At 55.7% G+C, this 19,011-nt stretch overlaps 3 protein-coding genes across 7 annotated transcripts; 2 read left to right on the top strand and 1 right to left on the bottom strand.

The window, feature by feature from the left end:
* Positions 1-63: 63 nt before the first annotated feature.
* Positions 64-2,226, top strand: Dxo (decapping exoribonuclease). 2 transcript variants are annotated; one of them, NM_212497.2, is made up of 7 exons: positions 142-260; positions 438-799; positions 952-1,187; positions 1,277-1,496; positions 1,607-1,742; positions 1,851-1,945; positions 2,030-2,226. In NM_212497.2, the coding sequence occupies exons 2-7, from the start codon at positions 444-446 to the stop codon at positions 2,178-2,180; spliced, it is 1,194 nt and encodes a 397-aa protein (NP_997662.1). In that variant the 5' UTR covers positions 142-260; positions 438-443; the 3' UTR covers positions 2,181-2,226. The 2 variants fall into 2 exon arrangements, with proteins under 2 accessions (XP_038954737.1, NP_997662.1); XM_039098809.2 differs by lacking the exons at positions 1,277-1,496; positions 1,851-1,945; positions 2,030-2,226 and having other exon boundaries at positions 64-260.
* A 65-nt stretch (positions 2,227-2,291) lies between these two features.
* Skic2 (SKI2 subunit of superkiller complex) lies at positions 2,292-13,049 on the bottom strand. Of its 2 annotated transcripts, none has more exons than XM_006255923.4 (28): positions 12,902-13,049; positions 12,716-12,819; positions 11,413-11,522; positions 11,195-11,312; positions 10,992-11,106; positions 10,838-10,912; positions 10,533-10,586; positions 10,272-10,453; positions 10,010-10,138; positions 9,646-9,791; positions 9,149-9,295; positions 8,972-9,056; positions 8,767-8,873; positions 8,268-8,414; positions 8,099-8,195; positions 7,708-7,920; positions 7,483-7,593; positions 5,741-5,971; positions 5,031-5,168; positions 4,755-4,892; positions 4,528-4,632; positions 4,112-4,262; positions 3,907-4,033; positions 3,540-3,750; positions 3,286-3,396; positions 2,994-3,212; positions 2,728-2,868; positions 2,292-2,648 (listed from the first exon to the last, which is right to left on the bottom strand). In XM_006255923.4, exons 1-28 carry the CDS (start codon positions 12,921-12,923, stop codon positions 2,448-2,450), a joined length of 3,735 nt encoding a protein of 1,244 aa, XP_006255985.1. In that variant the 5' UTR covers positions 12,924-13,049; the 3' UTR covers positions 2,292-2,447. The 2 variants fall into 2 exon arrangements, with proteins under 2 accessions (XP_006255985.1, NP_998724.1); NM_213559.2 differs by having other exon boundaries at positions 10,272-10,444; positions 12,902-12,953.
* A 113-nt stretch (positions 13,050-13,162) lies between these two features.
* Positions 13,163-18,920, top strand: Nelfe (negative elongation factor complex member E). Of its 3 annotated transcripts, none has more exons than NM_001165901.1 (11): positions 13,163-13,231; positions 13,680-13,762; positions 15,285-15,354; positions 15,452-15,597; positions 16,248-16,322; positions 16,433-16,470; positions 16,629-16,960; positions 17,048-17,192; positions 17,298-17,352; positions 17,551-17,653; positions 18,751-18,918. In NM_001165901.1, exons 2-11 carry the CDS (start codon positions 13,688-13,690, stop codon positions 18,819-18,821), a joined length of 1,110 nt encoding a protein of 369 aa, NP_001159373.1. In that variant the 5' UTR covers positions 13,163-13,231; positions 13,680-13,687; the 3' UTR covers positions 18,822-18,918. The 3 variants fall into 3 exon arrangements, with proteins under 3 accessions (NP_001159373.1, XP_006255984.1, NP_997713.1); XM_006255922.5 differs by having other exon boundaries at positions 13,182-13,443; positions 18,751-18,920; NM_212548.2 differs by lacking the exon at positions 13,163-13,231 and adding an exon at positions 13,257-13,357.
* The last annotated feature ends 91 nt before the right edge of the window (positions 18,921-19,011 follow it).

The following is a 19,011-nucleotide window of genomic DNA, read 5'->3' as shown; positions in this document are numbered from 1 at the left end:
TCGTCTGAGTTTGATGACGAAGACAGCCTCACTTCCGGCGCCCGGGCCGCTGCTGATTGGCTGCGGTCCGGAGCTCTCTGGGGCGCGCGGCGGCGCGAGTCGGCGCCTGGGATCCTGCTCAGGTGCGGACCGACCTCGCCCCCTCCGGCCCTGAGGGCGGATGGTTGCGTCATCAGGAGCAACAACTCTACGTTTGCATCCCTGTCCGGCTTCTGAGGTGCTGCCCTGATGCTATAGCCTCGGGGAGGTGGAGCTTTGAGGTAACCTGGTCTTTGCTCCAAACCCCAAACTCCTCGACCTCACCGCGTTTGGGTGTCTGTGGGTGGGAACGAGACACCCGGCTCCTGACTGGGAAGGGGGAGTTGCTACACTCACACCCCGGACCTGGAAGCTCGCTCGGTCCTGGTCGGCTCTAAAACGGAAACGCTTCCTCTCAGGACCCCATGGAGCCCAGAGGGACCAAGAGAAAAGCTGAGAAGACAGAGGTGGCAAAGACTTGGAACAAATTACCGCGGTCGCTACCCTCACTGCGCACACAGCCTTCTCTGTACTCCGGACCCTTCCCTTTCTACCGGCGCCCTTCCGAACTGGGCTGCTTCTCCCTGGACGCACAGCGCCAGTACCACGGAGATGCCCGAGCCCTCCGCTACTACAGCCCACCACCCATCAACGGCCCAGGCCCAGACTTTGACCTCAGAGATGGATACCCTGACCGATACCAGCCCCGGGATGAGGAGGTCCGAGAGAGGTTGGACCATTTGCTGCGCTGGGTCCTGGAACACCGAAACCAGCTGGAGGGGTGAGCAAAGCGCAGCGCAGCGCAGAAGCTGACCTGGTGACCCGTTTTTCTTTTCTGAAGTTGGGAGAGCCAAAGGGTCTTTAGTGGGGAGTTTTGAGTCAACAGAGCTAAAGCTCGAGTTCGACCGTAAACCCCGAATTCTTCCCTCCCAGGGGTCCAGGCTGGCTGGCAGGGGCCACAGTGACATGGCGAGGGCACCTGACAAAATTGCTGACCACACCGTATGAGAGGCAAGAGGGCTGGCAGCTGGCAGCCTCCCGGTTCCAAGGGACACTGTATCTAAGTGAGGTGGAGACCCCGGCTGCTCGGGCCCAGAGGCTTGCAAGGCCCCCCCTCCTCCGGGAGCTCATGTACATGGGCTACAAGTTTGAGCAGTACATGTGTGCAGGTGAGAGTTGTCGCTGCCGTGCGGCCCGTCTCCCCTTCCGCAGAGGTCGAGAGCCCCTTCCCCTGCTGCTGGCTTCTCTTCTTGTGCAGACAAACCTGGAGGCTCCCCAGACCCTTCTGGGGAAGTTAACACCAACGTGGCCTTCTGCTCTGTGCTACGCAGCCGCCTGGGGAACCACCCTCTCCTATTCTCCGGGGAGGTAGACTGCCTAAACCCCCAGGCCCCTTGCACCCAGCCTCCCTCCTGCTACGTGGAGCTCAAGACGTCCAAGGAGATGCACAGCCCTGGCCAGTGGAGGAGCTTCTACAGGTTCTGGCCAGGGAGGACAGGAGGAGCCTAGACTGGAGGAGTCTGGAGGATAGACGCTGCCTGAAGGGGAGGGTAGAGGGTCCTGCTGACCCTTTTGCATCTCCTGTTAGGCACAAGCTGCTGAAATGGTGGGCTCAGTCGTTCCTCCCGGGGGTCCCGTATGTTGTTGCCGGCTTCCGGAACCCAGAAGGTTTCGTCTGTTCCTTAAAGACCTTTCCTACCATGGAGATGTTTGAAAATGTCAGGGTAAGTAAGGCAAGGTTGTCAGAGCGGCCATGTTTCCCCACCCCGTGCCCCTTTACCACCTGCCTTCCCCTCCTGCCACCCCATCTCCTGCCCCTTTGCCCCCTGCAGAATGACCAAGAAGGCTGGAATCCCTCCGTGTGCATGAACTTCTGTGCTGCCTTCCTTAGCTTTGCCCAGAGCACAGTCGTCCAGGACGATCCCAGGTAAGGCCTTCATGTTTGTGCACCACCCCCCTCTGGGTCCCAGCTCAGCCTCTGGCTTCACCCCACACCTCCATCTTCCCCCAGGCTTGTCCACCTCTTCTCCTGGGAGCCTGGTGGCCCTGTCACTGTGTCTGTCCATCGGGATGCACCCTATGCCTTCCTGCCCTCCTGGTATGTGGAAGCTATGACCCAAGACCTCCCGTCACTCTCAAAGACTCCCTCCCCCAAGGACTGAGGACACAAATCTGGGTTCCGTGCAGACAATAAAGTCGTGTTTCTAAGTGGGTCTCTTGCTGCGTCTGAATGGCGTCACCTGGCTCCAAGTCACCATACTCCAAGCACTCTGTTTGCTCTGTAGTTTTTGTTTTTTATTTTTATAGTTTTAAGTTTTTCAAAACATAGTTTCTTCATGTAGCCCTGGCTGTCCCGGAGCTAAGCTCTGTAGAGCAGGCTGGCCTCCGTCTCAGGTCTGCCGGCTGTTATGCTTTTATCCACACATCCTTTACTGGGTATAGAGGCTGGCTGCGAAGACGATGTCCCTCCGGAGCAAGGTGGCTGCCGTCTCCATCTTGGCCCCTAACACAGGCTCTCCTACCAAACGGGCCGCCCCTCGAAGTGAGCGGCACATCTCAGCCAGGCGCTGGATACAGCGGACAACCAAGCCTTCGGGGGTCCCCGAGAGCCCTGCCAACTCGGAGAAGGGCTGTGGGGAGCACAGTGAAGACAAATGTGCCTGGGCCGGGTGACCTCCCAGCCAGCCCCCTGCCAACCCAGGCACTTACCATACCCCGAGCCCACTCATAAACAACTTCCACCAGCCCAAAATTCAGCTCCCCCACAAATTCCTCCACCGTCTGGTTCAGGCCGCAGGCCACCTGAACCTCACCAATCCGCTTGGCCACAGCTTTGACGCGTTCTACCCCCTGCAGAGGAGGAAAGGACGGTCAAGACCTCCAGTTTCAGGACCAGGAAGTCCCTGTTCTGAAGGAAGCCATGCACAGTGTGGGAGGCATTTACCAGGACTCAGGAGAGGGGTGGTGGCCCCTACCTGTTTGAGGGTGCTTGGCAGCTGATCCCCAGGGTCTCCGGGGCTCTGGCACACCAGACCAGAGAGCAGAGCTGCTATTTCCTCTGGTCGCAGAGCACTCAGTGCATTGTCAAACATGAGTTCAGTGAGGAGCAGCTCATGGCTGCTCATGGCACAGGCCACCCGGCCCGCCAGCTTCACTGTGCCAGCCTCATCCACATAGCCCAGGGTCCGAAGCACCTGCATGGAATGGGGAGGGTTGGGGGACCTGCTGTCTCTGAGCTTTCCTCACACCCCCAGCCTGCCCTTTTACCTCTACACGCTGGTGGTACTCGGGGAGCAGCAACAGCGACTGGTCAGACAGGAGGAAGCGCAGCCTCTCCATTTCCTTCTGAATCTGCATTCGCTCCTGTAGCTTCACATACTGAGAAAAGCCACAGCAGTCACCGTTGACCACCCTCACCCTCACCCTCACCCTCACCCTCACCCTCACCCTCACCCTCACCCTCACCCTCAGCAGGAATGCACTGGGCTGAGGAAGGAGGAGCTGCCTCTCTTAGGAGCTACCTGGGCAGGAAACCGGGGGCTGTGTACACACTGAGCGCCTCGGATCAGCTCCTCCAGCTTCCGGGCCCGGAGCCCACCTTCTACCACTGCCACATCCTTCAGTTGCAGGTCGTTGATAGGGTCGAGGGTTGGGGGTCCTGCTGGATAGGCCTGGGCCAGACGCAGCAGCTCCTGAACAGCAGTGGTCACGGCCGCGAGGGGAGGGTCCTTCCTGAAGGGGACAGACTTTGTGAACTGAGCCAAGAGGCTTTCCCAGAGGAGCCTCCCTCAGGCTGAGGAAGTCCCTCCAACACCCCACTTCATGGTCCCTTTCTACGCTCTCATGGTACATTTCCCTTCCCTGGAGAAGTCCCCCTAAGTCTCTGACCTGAATTTCGGTTGCTGCCTCTTGCTGAAGTCCTCAGAAATCTTCTCCCCATTCACCCGGAGCACCTTGGTAGAGATGGCAGCCACATCCCCTGGCTGGAGCTTGGCCACAGTGTGCTCGCAGGGCCCTGGAAAGCCAATTAGGTCAGGCTCCACCATGGATCTTGTTCACCAAGAAGCCGGGCACTGCCTGGCTCTCACCTCACCTTCAGGCAGGAACAACTTGAAGCCTACAAGGTCATCTGGGTGGGGCACATCTGGAGTGGCTGGCCCCTTGTCCCTTGGGTTCTCAGACACAGCAGGTTTATCACACAAGACCAAGGTTGTAAATACTCGGCTAGTGGAGTTTGAGGAGACCTATAGGAGGCAGAAAGTCCAGGACAAGCTTTGGGACACACACACACACACACACACACACACACACACACACACACACACACACACAAAGCCCTTGAGCTGTGAAGGGGTGACTATGCCAAACAACAAAAGCAGCTTCTTGGGGGACAGGAACAGGGACAAAGTGGAAACAAGCAAAATTGAGCACACCAGAGTCACCGCAAGCCTGAGCCGACGGAGAGACAGTGCCAGGCCTCCCACTCTGGTGCGGACCCCTCGTCCTCACCTGCAGGATCACACCCAGCGCATTGTGATGCTCTTCATTCTTCACAACCACCACCCTTCCCACTGACAGAGATTTCAGCCCGTTCACAGACTCCATGATGCGTCGCTGGAGAACAGGACAGGCACGGGGAGACGGGAGGATGTGACACCAGGACACTCGGACTAAGTTTAGGAGCACCAGTGTGACCCACTGTCCCTTCTCCCGCCTCTACATCCCCACTCACTCACCTGGATCATGTTCCGGGTCTCTGTCAGCTCCTCCGCCCAGCTGTAATACTCAGGCAGGTCAGCCAACTGACCAGTCACATCAGGCTCCTCCAAAGCCCCCAGCCTCTTGGTGAGGTCAGCCAGAGCCTGCTCATGGGCCTGAGTAGAAGTAGAGGTTGTGACAAGTCTGCCAGCCCAGCCTCTACATCCTCCCCGACCCACTGGCCTTTGCATGCCTACCCTGTCCCAGCCTGCCTCTGTCTCACCAGCTTGCTATGGGGCTCACCCTATCCTCACCTTGCTGTCCTTGCGGGAGGGGAACTCTGAGAAGCTCCTCTTCATCATGTCTTCCACTCTGAGGGCGTCCACCCGCAGCAGGTTGAGGATCATGGTATATGTGAGGCGGAACTGGGACTGAAGCTGTGATGGTTTCCCCTGGAAACAAGTCAGAAAGTCAGTGAGACCAAGTGAGAGACCTGTGCTCCCCAGCCTGTCCTCTATGCTCCCCAGCCTGTCCTCTGTGCTCCCCAGCCTGTCCTCTGTGCTCCCCAGCCTGTCCTTTGCGCTCACCCACCCCCAGACTGTGCTCCCCAGCCTGTTCTCTGGTCCCAGCTCTGCAGCCATGGAGCCTCAGCCAACACCCTGCTCACCTCTTCAGTGACTTAAGGGAATAAGATGAAAGACATGGGCTCTTAAGGTCCTCATCAGGCACTGTACCCACAGTGGCAATGGAAAAAAGGAGGTGGTCTCCTTCCCGGACTTGCTCACTTTTTTTTGTTTTTGTTTTTGTTTCTCAAGACAGTTTCTCTGGGTAGTCCTGGCTGTCCTGGAACCTCGCTCTGTAGACCAAGCTGTCCTCAAACTCACAGATCTTCCAAGTTCTGAGACTAAAGGCGTGTGCCACCACCGCGCAGTTGGACTTGCTCACTTCTAACCTGACTTCTCCCAGGTAAAATGGAGACATCAGAAGAGAGGAGAGACAGCTAGGCTGAAGGACTTCCACTCACCATCATCATGCGGTGTAGATCTGCCATCTCAGGCACTCGGCCCTTACAGAGAAGGATGACGGTGCCCGTGGGGTCCAGGCCCCTCCGGCCCGCCCGGCCTGCCATCTGCACGTACTCTCCAGGCAGCAGGTCCCGGAAGGTGGAGCCATCATGTTTGCGCATGGAGTCAAACACCACTGTCCTGGCTGGCATGTTTACCCCCATGGCAAAAGTCTCGGTGGCAAACAGGACCTGGGGCAGAGTTGGGAGAGACTGGATGAGCAAAGCACTTCTGTAGCCCAGCTCTGGCAGAGCTCACACGGCTGTAGCTGTGGGTTCTCTCTTCCACCCTCCCAAGAGAAGGGCAGGGGAAAGGAAAGAGATCCCCCAGTAAAGTAAAGTCAGGGGTCGGAGAGGGGTGATGTTATCCTCAGACTGCTTCCTGCTGATCAGGGGCATTGAGTTCCTTGGGACCAGTTTGGTCTCCGCCGTCAGAATATCTAATTTCTTCATGTTGTTTCTTTGCGCACAACCACTTAACAAATGGCAACCAACAACCACCGCCTCTCTCAGGGCCGAGCATTTGTCCACCCTCTGAAAAGACCCCAGAATTCCAACCTCACACAACCACTTAAACTGTCTGCAGCTAGCAAAACCATGCCTCTGGTGGAACACGAGGCAAACCATAGTCAGCTGCTGCGGACAGTCCGAAGCAGCCCCACATCCCACACCTGGGATTAAAATAAAAATACATTTTTATAATTCTGTGTTGTTTTTTGTTTTTTTTTTCTTTTTTTTTTTCTTTTTTTTTTTTTTTTTTTTTTGGAGCTGGGGACTGAACCCAGGGCCTTGTGCTTGCTAGGCAAGCGCTCTACCACTGAGCTAAATCCCCAACCCCAATTCTGTGTTTTGTTTTTTTTTTTTGTTTTTTTTTTTTTTTTCTTTTTTTCGGAGCTGGGGACCGAACCCAGGGCCTTCCGCTTGCTAGGCAAGCGCTCTACCACTGAGCTAAATCCCCAACCCCTGTGTTTTTTAAAGAAACCAAAATTCTAAAATTTTCACTACACGCCACTCTGGAGCCCGGACTCAGATCACTGTCTGCAGGACTTTGTTTACCCTCCAGGAAGACGCACTTCCTCATTCCTGTTATCAATCACTGATTGCCAGAGAGGCAGGCGATGTGTCTCTCTGTAAGGGGCGCCCCCAACATGTGCCTAGCCACTGTCCCAGTGAACACCCTGCCCCTCGACCAGCCTTTCACCCCTGGTGGAGGCTCGAGGTCTAAGCCCCATCATCATAAACAGGACCGCAGAGAACAAGACGAATGCATGTGTCCCCTCACAAAGGTAGGATTCCTTTGTGTACTATACTAATCTGCATAAACAGTGCCAGGGCAGAACAGCAACAGTACTCAGATGCCAAACAGTGGTGAGCTGGCAACAGCCTACATCTGGCCACATGTGCAGTTAAATGCAGCCATCCTGAGCGCAGCTGTTTCCTGCCAGCATCTCTAACTATTCGTACTCTTCCTATGCTTGCCAGCTGTGGAGGTTTCTCCTCTCAGGTCCAGAGTTGTGTTGCATTATATACGTACATCCCTGTTAAAGGTTGAGGTGAGAAACCTAGAGTTCAAGCAGGGTTATGGAGCTGGGATTTGAACTCAGGTAGCCTGGATCCAGAACCCAGGTTGTTAAACACTGCACTGCACTGCCCTGCCTAAGTCCTGACCCTTCTACCAAGGGCCTCTTGCCCACCCCGCTCACCTTGACTAGGCCCCGGCTGAAAAGCATCTCCACAATCTCCTTAAGGATGGGCAGGATGCCGCTGTGGTGCACACCCAGGCCTCGGCGGAGGAGCTCCGACATGTGCAGGACCTGCGGGGGAGGAGGGAGGAGAGGGCAGTGATCAGAGAAGGTGTAGAAGGAAGTCTCAACAGGAAGGACGGGTCTCAGATCACCACGTCCCTACCTATACCTACACAGACATACCTGGGGGAGCTGTCGGTCAGAGCCTCGGAGCCGGGCAAGACAGCGCTGCAGGAAGAGGTGGATCTCACTCTTCTCTGAGCTTGTTGTGAGGTCTAGGGAGGTGAGACCTGAAGCCTGTTCATCACAGCGGCCTCGGGAGAAGGTGAACACTACCACAGGCAACTGAGCCCGGGTCCGGAGGGAAGCCAGCAAGGCCAGGTACACCCCACGGTCCTGAGGGAGGTGGGCAGGAGATAGGGCTTATGGGGAGCTGGTGAAGTCATGTTCTAGTCAGGTTTACCTGGAGTAGGACACAGGCCTCAAGCCCAGCCTTTCCCCTCCCCGCAGGACCAGGGCTGAGAGAAGGGGATGGGATGCAGCCTTTGGCAGACTGGGTGCTCCCAGCCCTCACCTGCGCAGGCCCACCCTGGTGTGTGGGCTGCTTGGCCCCGAAGGTCTGGGCGTGTTTGCTCATCCTCTCTTTCTTGGCCTCCACGGCAGCGTAGTACCTGAGCATAGGCAGGCTGGCGTGAGACCCCGCAGCCCGCACAGGCCCAGCCAGCACTCCCAGCCGTGCTTACCCCTTGGTGTGGAAGGCCCCTCGGGAGTCCAGCAGAAGGAAGAGTTCGCCCTGTGTCTTGGGGCTGTTTCCTGTGAAGAGATAGTGCTCCAAGGGGACGGGACGGGCCACCGTGCTGATCACATAGATCTGCCGCCGCTTCAGCCTCCTAGACAGACGACGGACGGGGGGAGAGGGCAGTTTCTTCTGAGGCCCAGAGTGAGGGGTCATGAGCTGCAACTCCATCCCCACTTCTGTTCCCACTGGTTCAAGGCCCGACCTCTGCCCTGCCCGTTCCTCACTCAGGACCATGAGCGTGTTTGTCCTTGCCCAGAAGAACGGCTCCCACCATCCCATCTCAGCAAACAAAAAATGTTCTGGGCCCGAAGGGGACTCAACAGCCATCCAGGTGGGGCTGTTTCTGGCTCCATACCCTGACCCCTCTCCTCACTGAGCTCCCCAACCCCAAGTGAGGAACATCACAGTCCTCATCCCTTGAGCACCCAGGATACAGGTCTCACCCGATCCAGTCAGCAAACTCCAGGGCGTTGGGGACGGTGGCACTCAGCAGGATGATGGAGACGTGCTCAGGGAGCATAATGAGCACCTCCTCCCACACGACCCCACGCTGCACACATGGGAGGCAGGTCAGTCGGGGGAAGAGCCTCACATGGGGGCAGACAGTAAGGCAAGGCCCACAGAAGACCATGTTCACCCAGCGCTCACCTCAGCATCATTGATATAGTGGACTTCATCAAAAATGACCCACTCCAGGTCTCGGATGACGTCTGAGCCACTGTACAGCATGGAGCTGGGGAGGGGAAGCTCAGACTGAGCCCCAGGCTTCTGCAGGGAGGCTCACTCCCCACCCAAAGCCCCCAGGGAGACAGAGCCCTCGCTCACCGAAGGATCTCCGTGGTCATGATGAGGCAGGAGGCCTCTGGGTGCAGCTGCACATCCCCCGTGAGCAGTCCCACATCCCCGAATGTGTTTCGGAAGTCCCGAAACTTCTGGTTGCTCAGGGCTTTGATAGGAGAAGTGTAGATGGTACTAGAGATGGGGTGTAAAGTCAGCAGTCTTTCCTCACAGACTCACAGGTGGGGTGCCCTGCCTTCCACGTGGAGCCCTCCCAAGGCTCATGTCCTGTAACACTAATGAACCTCAAATCCTCCTTCATGACACCATCCCTTCCTAAATTAGCCCAGGTCTCCTCTCCGCCCCTCTTCTCTGCTAGACTTTTCACTTCTCTTGGAACCCCATCTCAGCCTCTCCTGAACCTCACGGCCTCAGGGTAAGGCAAGGGTGGCAGGAAAGGCGAGGCGCAGGAAGGATGCAGGAGGAAGGCGGGCAGACTGATGGCGGGCAGACTGATGGCGGGCAGGCCGAGGAGGCGTATGTACCGGGTCATGTGTTTCTGGGCCAGGGCAATGGCATACTCGGCCACCACCGTCTTCCCAGCGGATGTGTGAGCTGCAACAAAGACAGAGTCGTGCTGCTCCAAGTGCAGGATGGCCTGCTTCTGAAACACATCTGGCTCGAACGCCCACTGTGGGAAAGAAACGGACAAGGCTGGAGGGAGACAGCCTCTCTGCCCCCTGGTAGGCATGCAGGGTAAAGAGGAAAAGGCCAGTGTAGGGCTGGGACCAAGGGGCGAGACAGGCCTGGCAGGTATGTGACCTCGGGCAGAGAGAGAGGGCAAGGCAGGGCTCAGCTGAGGGGCATGGCCAGGTCCACCCAGAGGTGGATGAAGCCTGGGCACAGTACCTGGAAGGCCGGCTGAGGGATGAGACGGTAAAAATCACCCACGGGGGAGGTGACGTCCACAGGCACAGCCCACTGTTCCTGAGGTGGAGGTTTGAGGGGCTCCAGGGTGGATACGACTGTGGAAGCTTCCTGGAGAGGTCGGGTAGGAGGGACAGAGGTAGAGCCAGAGAGCTCACCTGCCTCTCACGCCCCAGAGAGATCTCACTGTCACCTCCAACCCAACCTGGACACCAGAGCCCCTCCACCACTGGTAACTACCAACCTTCAACACTAGGTCCTCCAAGCTGCTTGCCCGGATCAGGGGAGTGCTGGAGGGAGAGGCTGAGGCCGCATCCCCTCTAGGACCTCCTGCTGCCTCTCCCTCACCCTCATCACCTCCACTCAGATCCAGAGGCTCCAGCAGACGGCTGAGGCTGAGCAAACCTGGCACAGGAGCTGGGTGATCTGAGGAACAGTAGTCACCCTGTTACAATTCACACATCTGCGGGAGCAGGGCACCCCTACAAACCCTTCCCCGCCTCACCTTTGGGGGCAAAATCCACCCCTTTCTTGAAGCCGGGTGGAACGGTGAGAAGATCTGAAGGATGAGAACAGAGAGGCGGCATTGGCCACTGCAGCAGCATGGGTCGCTCGCTGGCCAGCCACTTTGTAAACTATACACCATGTGACACAGACATTCACAGTACTCTGCCCGTGTGCATGGCGGCGTGGCCGTTTTTTTTTAAAGAGCTACTAGGGAGGACACCTTTTTCCTTGGGGGTAAGAAGGATCCTCTCCCCTATTTGGAAAAGTATAGGAAGCCCAGCAGCAGTCTGTGGGCCACTTCACCTTTCTCAAAGTCTATCTCCTCCTCGGCTTCCTCCCGAGTACTCAGATCAGTTATGCTGGGCTCGTCCATCCCACCTGGGGAAATAAGAGGCTTCTGTATCAGCAGGGGCCCATTCCCTAGACACAGAGGTTCCCCCTTGTACCGCCGACTTACCCGGCCAGAAAGGGTACTGTGTCGGATTGCCCCATAGCGACTGGGAGGCTGGCCCTGGAGGCCGGCGAAGGGACAAGGAGGTGGTGGCCGACAGGTTCGTGTTCTCCAGCAGGACCTGAGACAAGCGGTTGGACAACCAGTGAGACCAAGACCTGACCCTTTTTCCCAATTCCATTTCTTGTGGTCTCTGACCTCTCTCTCACCTCCTTATAGCCCAGTATATGGCCTGTGGTTGGGTGTCTCTGGGCCTGAAGGTCGGATGGGACTGGAGTCCCCAGAGCAGCCAGAAGCGACCAGGGATCTGTCTTCCTCTGCCATTTTCTGCAGAGAAGGAAAGGAATTTTGGAGTCGCCTTTCTCCCTATCCCCTGCTTCCTTCCATTCGTCGATCTCCCCGGTCTGGGCCACCGCAGGCTTCTCACCGAGCTGAGTGCTCCACACCGTGTAGAGGAAGCCAGGCCGGAGACGACAGAAACAACTGCTCTGCTTCCTGGCACAGATCTGGGGCACAGGGAGGGAGGCCATGGGGAAGCTGGGACAAGGGAGAGTTGAGAAGTGTTAGGTTAGGAAAGGATAAAGGGTAGACAAAAGAGGTGATGGAATTTGTATTTAGATCCAACGGTAGATGTCCCTAGCTGAAGCACCTGGCTTACCAACTAATGTAAATTGTGAATTTCAGACACACACAGGCCAGACACAGCGATATGCATTCTCATTTTGAGTGAGGCAGGATCTCATGAAACCCGGGAACTCATGAAACCCTCTCAAGAGAGGGGGTGATAAGCATGTGCTACCATACTCGACTGTCGTGCAGGCTGGGGATCAAACCCAGGGCTTTGTGTATGCTGAGTGAGGGCTATATGCTCAGCTGAGGACTCGTGCTTTAGAAACCTTATTATGTGTATGTGTTGCTATGCGTAGATATGTGTGTAATGTGTGGATATGGGTACACACACGCACACGGGGCAGTCAGAAGACAACATTGCGAAGTTGGGGAGTTGGTCCCGTTTCGTCAAGATTGCATGGGTAAGCGTTTTAATCTGCTAAGCCAGTGGGTCTCACCCTTCGTAATGCTGCTACCTTTTAATGCACCAGTTCTTCCTGTTGTGGTGACTCCAAACCATAAAATAATTTCGTTGCTACTTATTAACTGTAATTTTGCTACTTTTGTGAACCGTAATGTACCTGATGTACCGGATTATCTGATGTGACCCCTGGGAAAGGGTCATCCCACCCCCAAATGGGTTGAGAATCTCTGGGCTAAGTCACCCAGCCGGTCTTAAATTCTCTGCTTCTTCTCTTTCTGTTTTTGGAGATGAGGTCCCACTACGTAGCCCTGGCTGGCCTGGAACTTGGTATGTAGATCAAACTGGCCTCCAGTTCAAGAGATGTGCCTGCCTCTGCTCCCATGTGCTGGGATTAAAGGTGTTAGCCACATCCTTCAGATTCAGGAGCTTAAAAGCCGAGGTGTGTAGACAGAAGCGACCTCCAAGGAGGAAAGATACACGTGAAGGGGGCAGCCCTGAGAGCTGGTGTCTCCAGCACTCCCTGGAGCACGCCCTACAGGAGCTCCAGTAGGGTGTGATCTGTCCGGCATGAGCCAGAGGCGTGGGAGGGGGCAGAGAGGAGATGACAGTGTCCAAGTGTCAAGCTACATCCTCCTGTGAGCAGGGTGGAGTTTCTTCTAGGCCCGCAGGTCAAAGGTGAGAGTCAAAAGTCACTCACAGTACTCTCTGGAGGCCCTGGCACGTTTAGCAGCTCCCAACGGCCAGTGCACCCCACTTCCAGAGCTCGAAGGGGCAGGTTCAGGGGGTCTGGGGGAGGCAGCACTACGAAGGAAAGGTCACAGGTTAAAAGCCAAAAGTCACTCCTGTCAACTATTCCGTTCTGCTCTCCTCCCCTCCCCCTCACCGAGTCGCTCGGTCTCCATCATCCTGGAGCCGCGGCAGCTGCTGGGGAGCCCGGAAACTCAAGAGTAACCGCGGAGTCGGCCCCGCCCCGAGAAGGGCGGAAGTTGAAATGACTTCCGACACGCCCCCTCCTCCACCACTCCCCGCCGGGAGCGTGGGCGAGCGCGGCGCCGAAGCCGGACTCGGAGCCGGGCAAGGCCGGGCGGAAGTCGCTGCGCCTCGCCGCCTTGGTTACCGCGTGTCCCGCCCCCTTACGTCATCGCCGCGAGCCCGCGCGCAGCAGCCCGCGCGGCGGCGCCGGAGACCGCGGGCCCGGGCGCCGCCCCCTCAGGTGAGGGCTTCGTCTCACATCCTTCGCGCCTTCCCCGCGCGGCCCCTGGTTCTTCTTCCTCCTCCTCTGGTTGCCCAGATAGCGCTGCGCGGGCCCGGCCGCCTTCTCTGCCCACCGGACCCCGAGGTTGGCTGACCTAACCCCATTGGGCATGGGGGTCGGGAGCCATCGCCTTGGCGTCGCAGGGAGTGCTTTTCCTTCTCCGGGCTGAGGTACCCCGAGGCTCTAGTGTCTGGACCTTGGACATAGGCGGGAATGCCGGTTGATTACAATGAACAGGAGGCTGGACAAGCAGCCTCGGAGAAACAAGGGGTTAGGAAAAGGCCAGAGGCTGGAGGAGGCGGGCCTGGAGGTTGGGGTGCATTCATGATGGACGCAAGTTGGACGACGTGTGAATTTTGAATGGTGACAGTAGAGAATGATGTCTTGGGTTCTGCCCTTGAACCAGGAGCCAACATGTTGGTGATACCTCCGGGGCTGAGTGAAGAGGAAGAGGCACTACAGAAGAAATTCAACAAACTCAAGAAAAAGGTAAGGGAGTAGAGCATGGTGGCCCAGCTTCTCCAGACCCTGAGGACACCTGGGGTGAGTGTGAGGCATGGGGGTTCTGCCTCTTACCCAAAGCGGACCTCTCAGTGGAGTGCAGTCTTGGTTTGAACCCTCCCTCTTTTCTGGTCATCCCCTGTGGAATTATCCTTCCTGTGGCTTTAGAACCACCCAAGCGCTGGAGAGTGTTACATTTGGATTACCGGTTCCATCCAGAGCCTTGTGAACCACCATCGGATGCCGTTATGCCATCTTCCTGTGCTTTTAGATAGGACCAACCACACTTAATAGGCCTTAAAATTTCACCTCTGATACCCCACCCCACCCAACCCCTGCCTCAGGCAGGGTCTCACACTTAGCCCAGGCTGGATTGAAAATATGTGGCCTTGGGTAGCCTGGACTAGTTCTGCCTCCACACTGGCTTCTGTACTATTTACACAGCAAAACATCTGTCAAGTCTGTCAATGGTTTCTTCCTTCCTCTCTCTTCCACTGTGTCCCCCACCCCCACACCCCAGCGGGATCTCAGTATGTTACCAGGTTGGGTGTTTTTTCCCACTCCTGAGCTCTTGTGATCTTCCTCCGTCAGCTTCTCTCAGGAAATGGAACTATAGGTGTCCTCAGCCTCACTAGTGAAACCTCCCAGTGATTTCTCATACCAACGCCTCCAAACAGGGTTTTGCTTTGCTGTTTTGGGGGCTCGCCTGATCGGTTGAAAGCACTAAGGAGGTTTCACATTGTGTATAGAACAGAGCCCTGAAGTATCAGCTCAAGAAGTATCTGTCTCAAAAGCGACAGAATCATTTTCTCTTAAAACATGCCTTCCAAGGCCTCCTCTGCATTTTCACCACCCTGATTTCGTTTCGTTGTCTGAAGTATCTTTTCTGTCTGTTGGGCAGTCCTACCAGGTCTCAGTTTAGTAGTCACTTAACCATCTGAAAGTGTTGTTTGTACTCAGCCGTGAGTGATTAGTGCCTTTGATTATTCTTGGCTGTCAGTCTAGCCGTTACGTTCCCTGGATTCTGAGTTTCTTTCTTTTTTTTTTTTTTTTTTTTTTTCCCCTTTTTTTTCCGGAGCTGAGGACCGAACCCAGGGCCTTGCGCTTGCTAGGCAAGTGCTCTACCACTGAGCTAAATCCCCAACCCCATGGATTCTGAGTTTCTTATAGGTGGGAACTATGTGTTTTGATTCTGTGTGGCCTCATTAAATATGCAGAAGATGGGAGATGGGTGGATAAAACCCCCAAGGATGGCATTCAGGGCTTATTTGCAGCTTATGTGATATGGCTTAGTTGTTTTTGGTTTTCAGTTCCCAAAATGGGAGACTGGAAAGCCTTTGAACACCATGGTTTGGTTAGATTAAGTACTGTGGGCTTTGTGATTACGTGAAGGCAGGACGAACCACTCCAGGCCCAGGATGCCACAGGCACAGGCCCTGGGATCACGTACCTAAGAGACCAGTGCCTTGGATGACAGACCTCTCTTCTCACCGACCTCTCTCCTTTCCAGAAAAAGGCGTTGCTGGCTCTGAAGAAGCAAAGCAGCAGTGGTACAGCGAGCCAGGGCGGTGTCAAGCGCTGTAAGTGATAGAGACAGAGTCCAGGGGGCAGCAGCACAGGGCCTCCCTCCACAGCCAGCCTAATGCCTCTGTCCCCTCCCCGTCCCTCTCTCCTCAGCACTGTCAGAGCAGCCTGTGGTGGATACTGCCACAGCAACAGAACAGGCCAAACAGCTGGTGAAGTCAGGAGCTATCAGTGCCATCAAGGCTGAAACTAAGAACTCAGGCTTCAAACGTTCTCGGACCCTGGAAGGGAAGTTAAAGGTGAGCGCACAGGAAGATTGTCTGGGGCGTCCTGGCGTCAGCCGGAAGGGGGTCAGTGGGAGAAATCATGCATGTTCACATAGGAGCAAGCTGTGCTTGTCCTGAGGTTTAGGGTGTTTCTCTACTTCTAGTCCTTCTTGCTCCTCAAGACAGGGTCTGACTGTACTCATGAGCTCAACTGATGCTCTGGCCTAGGCCTTGAAAAAAAGGTAGTGTTTGCCACCACAGCCCACTGGAGCCCTAGGTTTCTGACTATTACAGAGAAACCTGGGTGATGCCTTCGTCTCTTTTCCATATTTGTGCTTCTTGGATTGAAGGGAGGTTTGAGTAGACCAAGCCTCTTCCTCAAAAATCAGCACATCAGTAGACATGGTGGCGCACGCCTTTAATACCAGCGCCTGGACCAGACAGTCCGAGAGCTCTAACTTCAAGGACAGCCTGGTCTACAGAGCAAGTTCAGGATAGCCAGGGCTACACAGAAAAGCTTTAACTCAAAAAACAAAAAACAAAAAAAAAACAAAAAACAAAAACAAAAAAACATATCAATCAAAAAGACCAACACATCACCATAAGAAGTCTAACAGAGAAGCCGAGGAGAGGGGGAAGAGTTCTCCTGGTCCACAATAACATGGGTGTCTACCACTTTCCAGGACCCAGAGAAGGGGCCTGTCCCCACCTTCCAGCCGTTCCAGAGGAGCATGTCTGCTGACGAGGACCTACAGGAGGTAATGGTTTCTGTGGGGCTGGGATCGGGGGCAAGAGACCCACATATTGTGCACCCACTCCGGTGCCTGGGAGTTATTTTAATTGTTCTCTGTCCTTTCTTTTCCCCCAGCCATCCAGACGGCCCCAAAGGAAATCTCTGTATGAAAGGTTAGAGAGCATCGTTTGGTATGGGGCCAAAGGCCAGCGTGACTGGAAAGTTCAGGGCTAGAGTGGAAGGGGCCAGCTGCAGAGACATGGTTGACTACGCAAGGTCTGGAGGAAGGTGGAATCCCCTTTGATCCTCACCGTAATCTTCCTCTCCCCAGCTTTGTGTCTTCTAGTGATCGGCTTCGGGAACTGGGACAAGATGGAGAAGAAGCAGAGGCCCCTGGGGCTGGTGAAGGCCCACCTCGAGGTTTTGACTGGAGCTATGAAGAACACAGCGGTGCCCGATCCTCAGCCTCCCCTCCCCGAAGCCGCAGCCGGGACAGAAGTCATGATCGGAGCCGAGATAGGGACCGGGACAAAGAACGAGACAGAGACCGGGATCGAGACAGAGAACGGGACAAAGACAAAGACAGAGACCGGGACCGGGACAGAGACAAAGAGCGGGACAGAGACAGGGACCGGGAGCGAGACCGAGAGGGCCCTTTCCGTAGTGAGTGGTCTTGGCCAGGGTTTAGGTGGGTCACGCTAAGTAGAAGGTGATGTGGACTCGGTAATGACTATGGTTCCTAACCCACAGGGTCAGACTCATTCCCCGAACGGAGGGCCCCTCGAAAGGGGAACACTCTGTATGTGTATGGAGAGGACATGACGCCCACCCTCCTCCGAGGGGCCTTCTCTCCCTTTGGAAATATCATCGACCTCTCCATGGACCCACCCAGAAAGTAAGGATTGAGCATCCTGGGAAGGAGCCGCTTGGTGTGCAGCATGGGGGTCACTGGGTCCGTGGAGCCCCATGGAGCCCCCTGACTCTGCCTTCTCTCACCCAGCTGTGCCTTCGTCACCTACGAGAAGATGGAGTCAGCAGATCAGGCTGTTGCTGAGGTTGGGACTTCTCAGACCGCTCCTCCCACCCTCCTGTCATCCTCCTGCTTCTTCCTAACAATGCCTGCTCCTAGAGGAAACTTTCCTCCTGACCAAGAAAACCTGCATCCTCACATGCCTGTTTGGTCTCCTCCCAGGGTGGCAGCAACTGGCTCCATGTAATACCCATCCTCTGTCCCCTCCCCTCTTGTCCCACAGCTCAATGGGACCCAGGTGGAATCTGTGCAGCTCAAAGTCAACATAGCCCGAAAACAGCCCATGCTGGACGCTGCTACTGGCAAATCTGTCTGGGGCTCCCTTGGTAAGGATGAGGCCCTCCCTCCCCCTCCTGCAGCACAGCTTTTCCTGTTCCCTCTACAGCTTTGAGTGGCCTAAAGTGCCAAAGGTCAGGGTCTTCACATAGGCAGAGGATGGAGAATTGCCAGGGTATCTGTCAGGTGAGGGAAGGAGAACAGCGTTAAAAGGTTCCCTTTTCAGTTCAGGACAGCCAGGGTTGCACAGAGAAATCTTGTTTTGAAAAGCCATTTATTTAAGGGGCTGGGGATTTATCTCAGTGGTAGAGCGCTTGCCTAGCAACCGCAAGGCCCTGGGTTCGGTCCCCAGCTCCGAAAAGAAAAAAAAAACAAAAAACAAAAACAAAAACCAGGGTCCCCCAGTAGTGAGCGTCACAGACAGGAAAGTAGGAGCCAGTGTGTCCTCTGAGCTGGAGCACTGTCTGGACCTGGTACTGTGGGTCTGGACCTCAGGTGGAAGCCAGGCATGGAGGTGTAGATCAGTTCTGTTGCATCTGGACCCATCAGAGATGGGATTTTGGAGAAATAAAAGTGACCCGTGGTGGGTTTAGAGAACCAAAAACGCTAGGAAGCCGGGCTCTGCTGTCTGCCGAGCATACCTCCAGCTTGCTAGGCCCAGTGGAGCCTGCGGCAAGGGAACCGTGAGAAGGGTCCAAGCCAAGAGCAGCCCCAGAAGCTTTGGGCTCTGAGAAGGATGTAAGACCAAAGAGGAGGCTGCCTCTCAGCCCCACAGGGAGTCCTGGGGCAGGAGAGGAGGACGAGGAAAGAAACGCTGAGCACTCTGGTTCACAGAGGTCCCCATGGGTGGGATTTCTCAGTGTGGGGAGCCCATTCTGCCTGAAACAGATTTTTCTGGAGAAGAAGTAAGCACAGTAGACACCAGGAGGAGCCAGCGTTGCCCAGCGGGCAAGGCCACAGGCGTTCTGATCTTTTCATTTGCACAGATCTCAGGGTTTAACTCTCTGGGTTTTCTAAGCCAGGGTGAGACTGTGGCCACCAGAGGGCAGAGTAAGCCCTGGTGGACCAGGGCCAGGGCTCTGGACCCCAGGTCTAATGGAAGCGGCCACTGCTTCAGACCTTAACTGTCACTTTCCTCCCTCCTTAGCTGTCCAGAACAGCCCCAAGGGTTGCCACCGGGACAAGAGGACCCAGATTGTGTACAGTGACGATCTATAGGAAACCTTGTGGATGGCTTCTAGGACATGAAGCTGGATTCCTTGTGCCTCATATGCCCCCAAGCTGGTCTCAGTAAAATCCTGGGGTAGAAGCTTTTCACCTCTGTCAGCCTCTAGTCTTTGAGCACTTGGGATTGGAGTTGAGCCTTCAAAAGCAGCTGTCAGTGTTGTTAACCAGTGCACGCCCCACT

The sequence above is a fragment of the Rattus norvegicus genome, chromosome 20 (genome assembly GCF_036323735.1).
Source record: "Rattus norvegicus strain BN/NHsdMcwi chromosome 20, GRCr8, whole genome shotgun sequence".
Lineage (NCBI taxonomy): Eukaryota > Metazoa > Chordata > Mammalia > Rodentia > Muridae > Rattus > Rattus norvegicus.
This window is presented reverse-complemented; position numbering and strand designations above follow the sequence as displayed.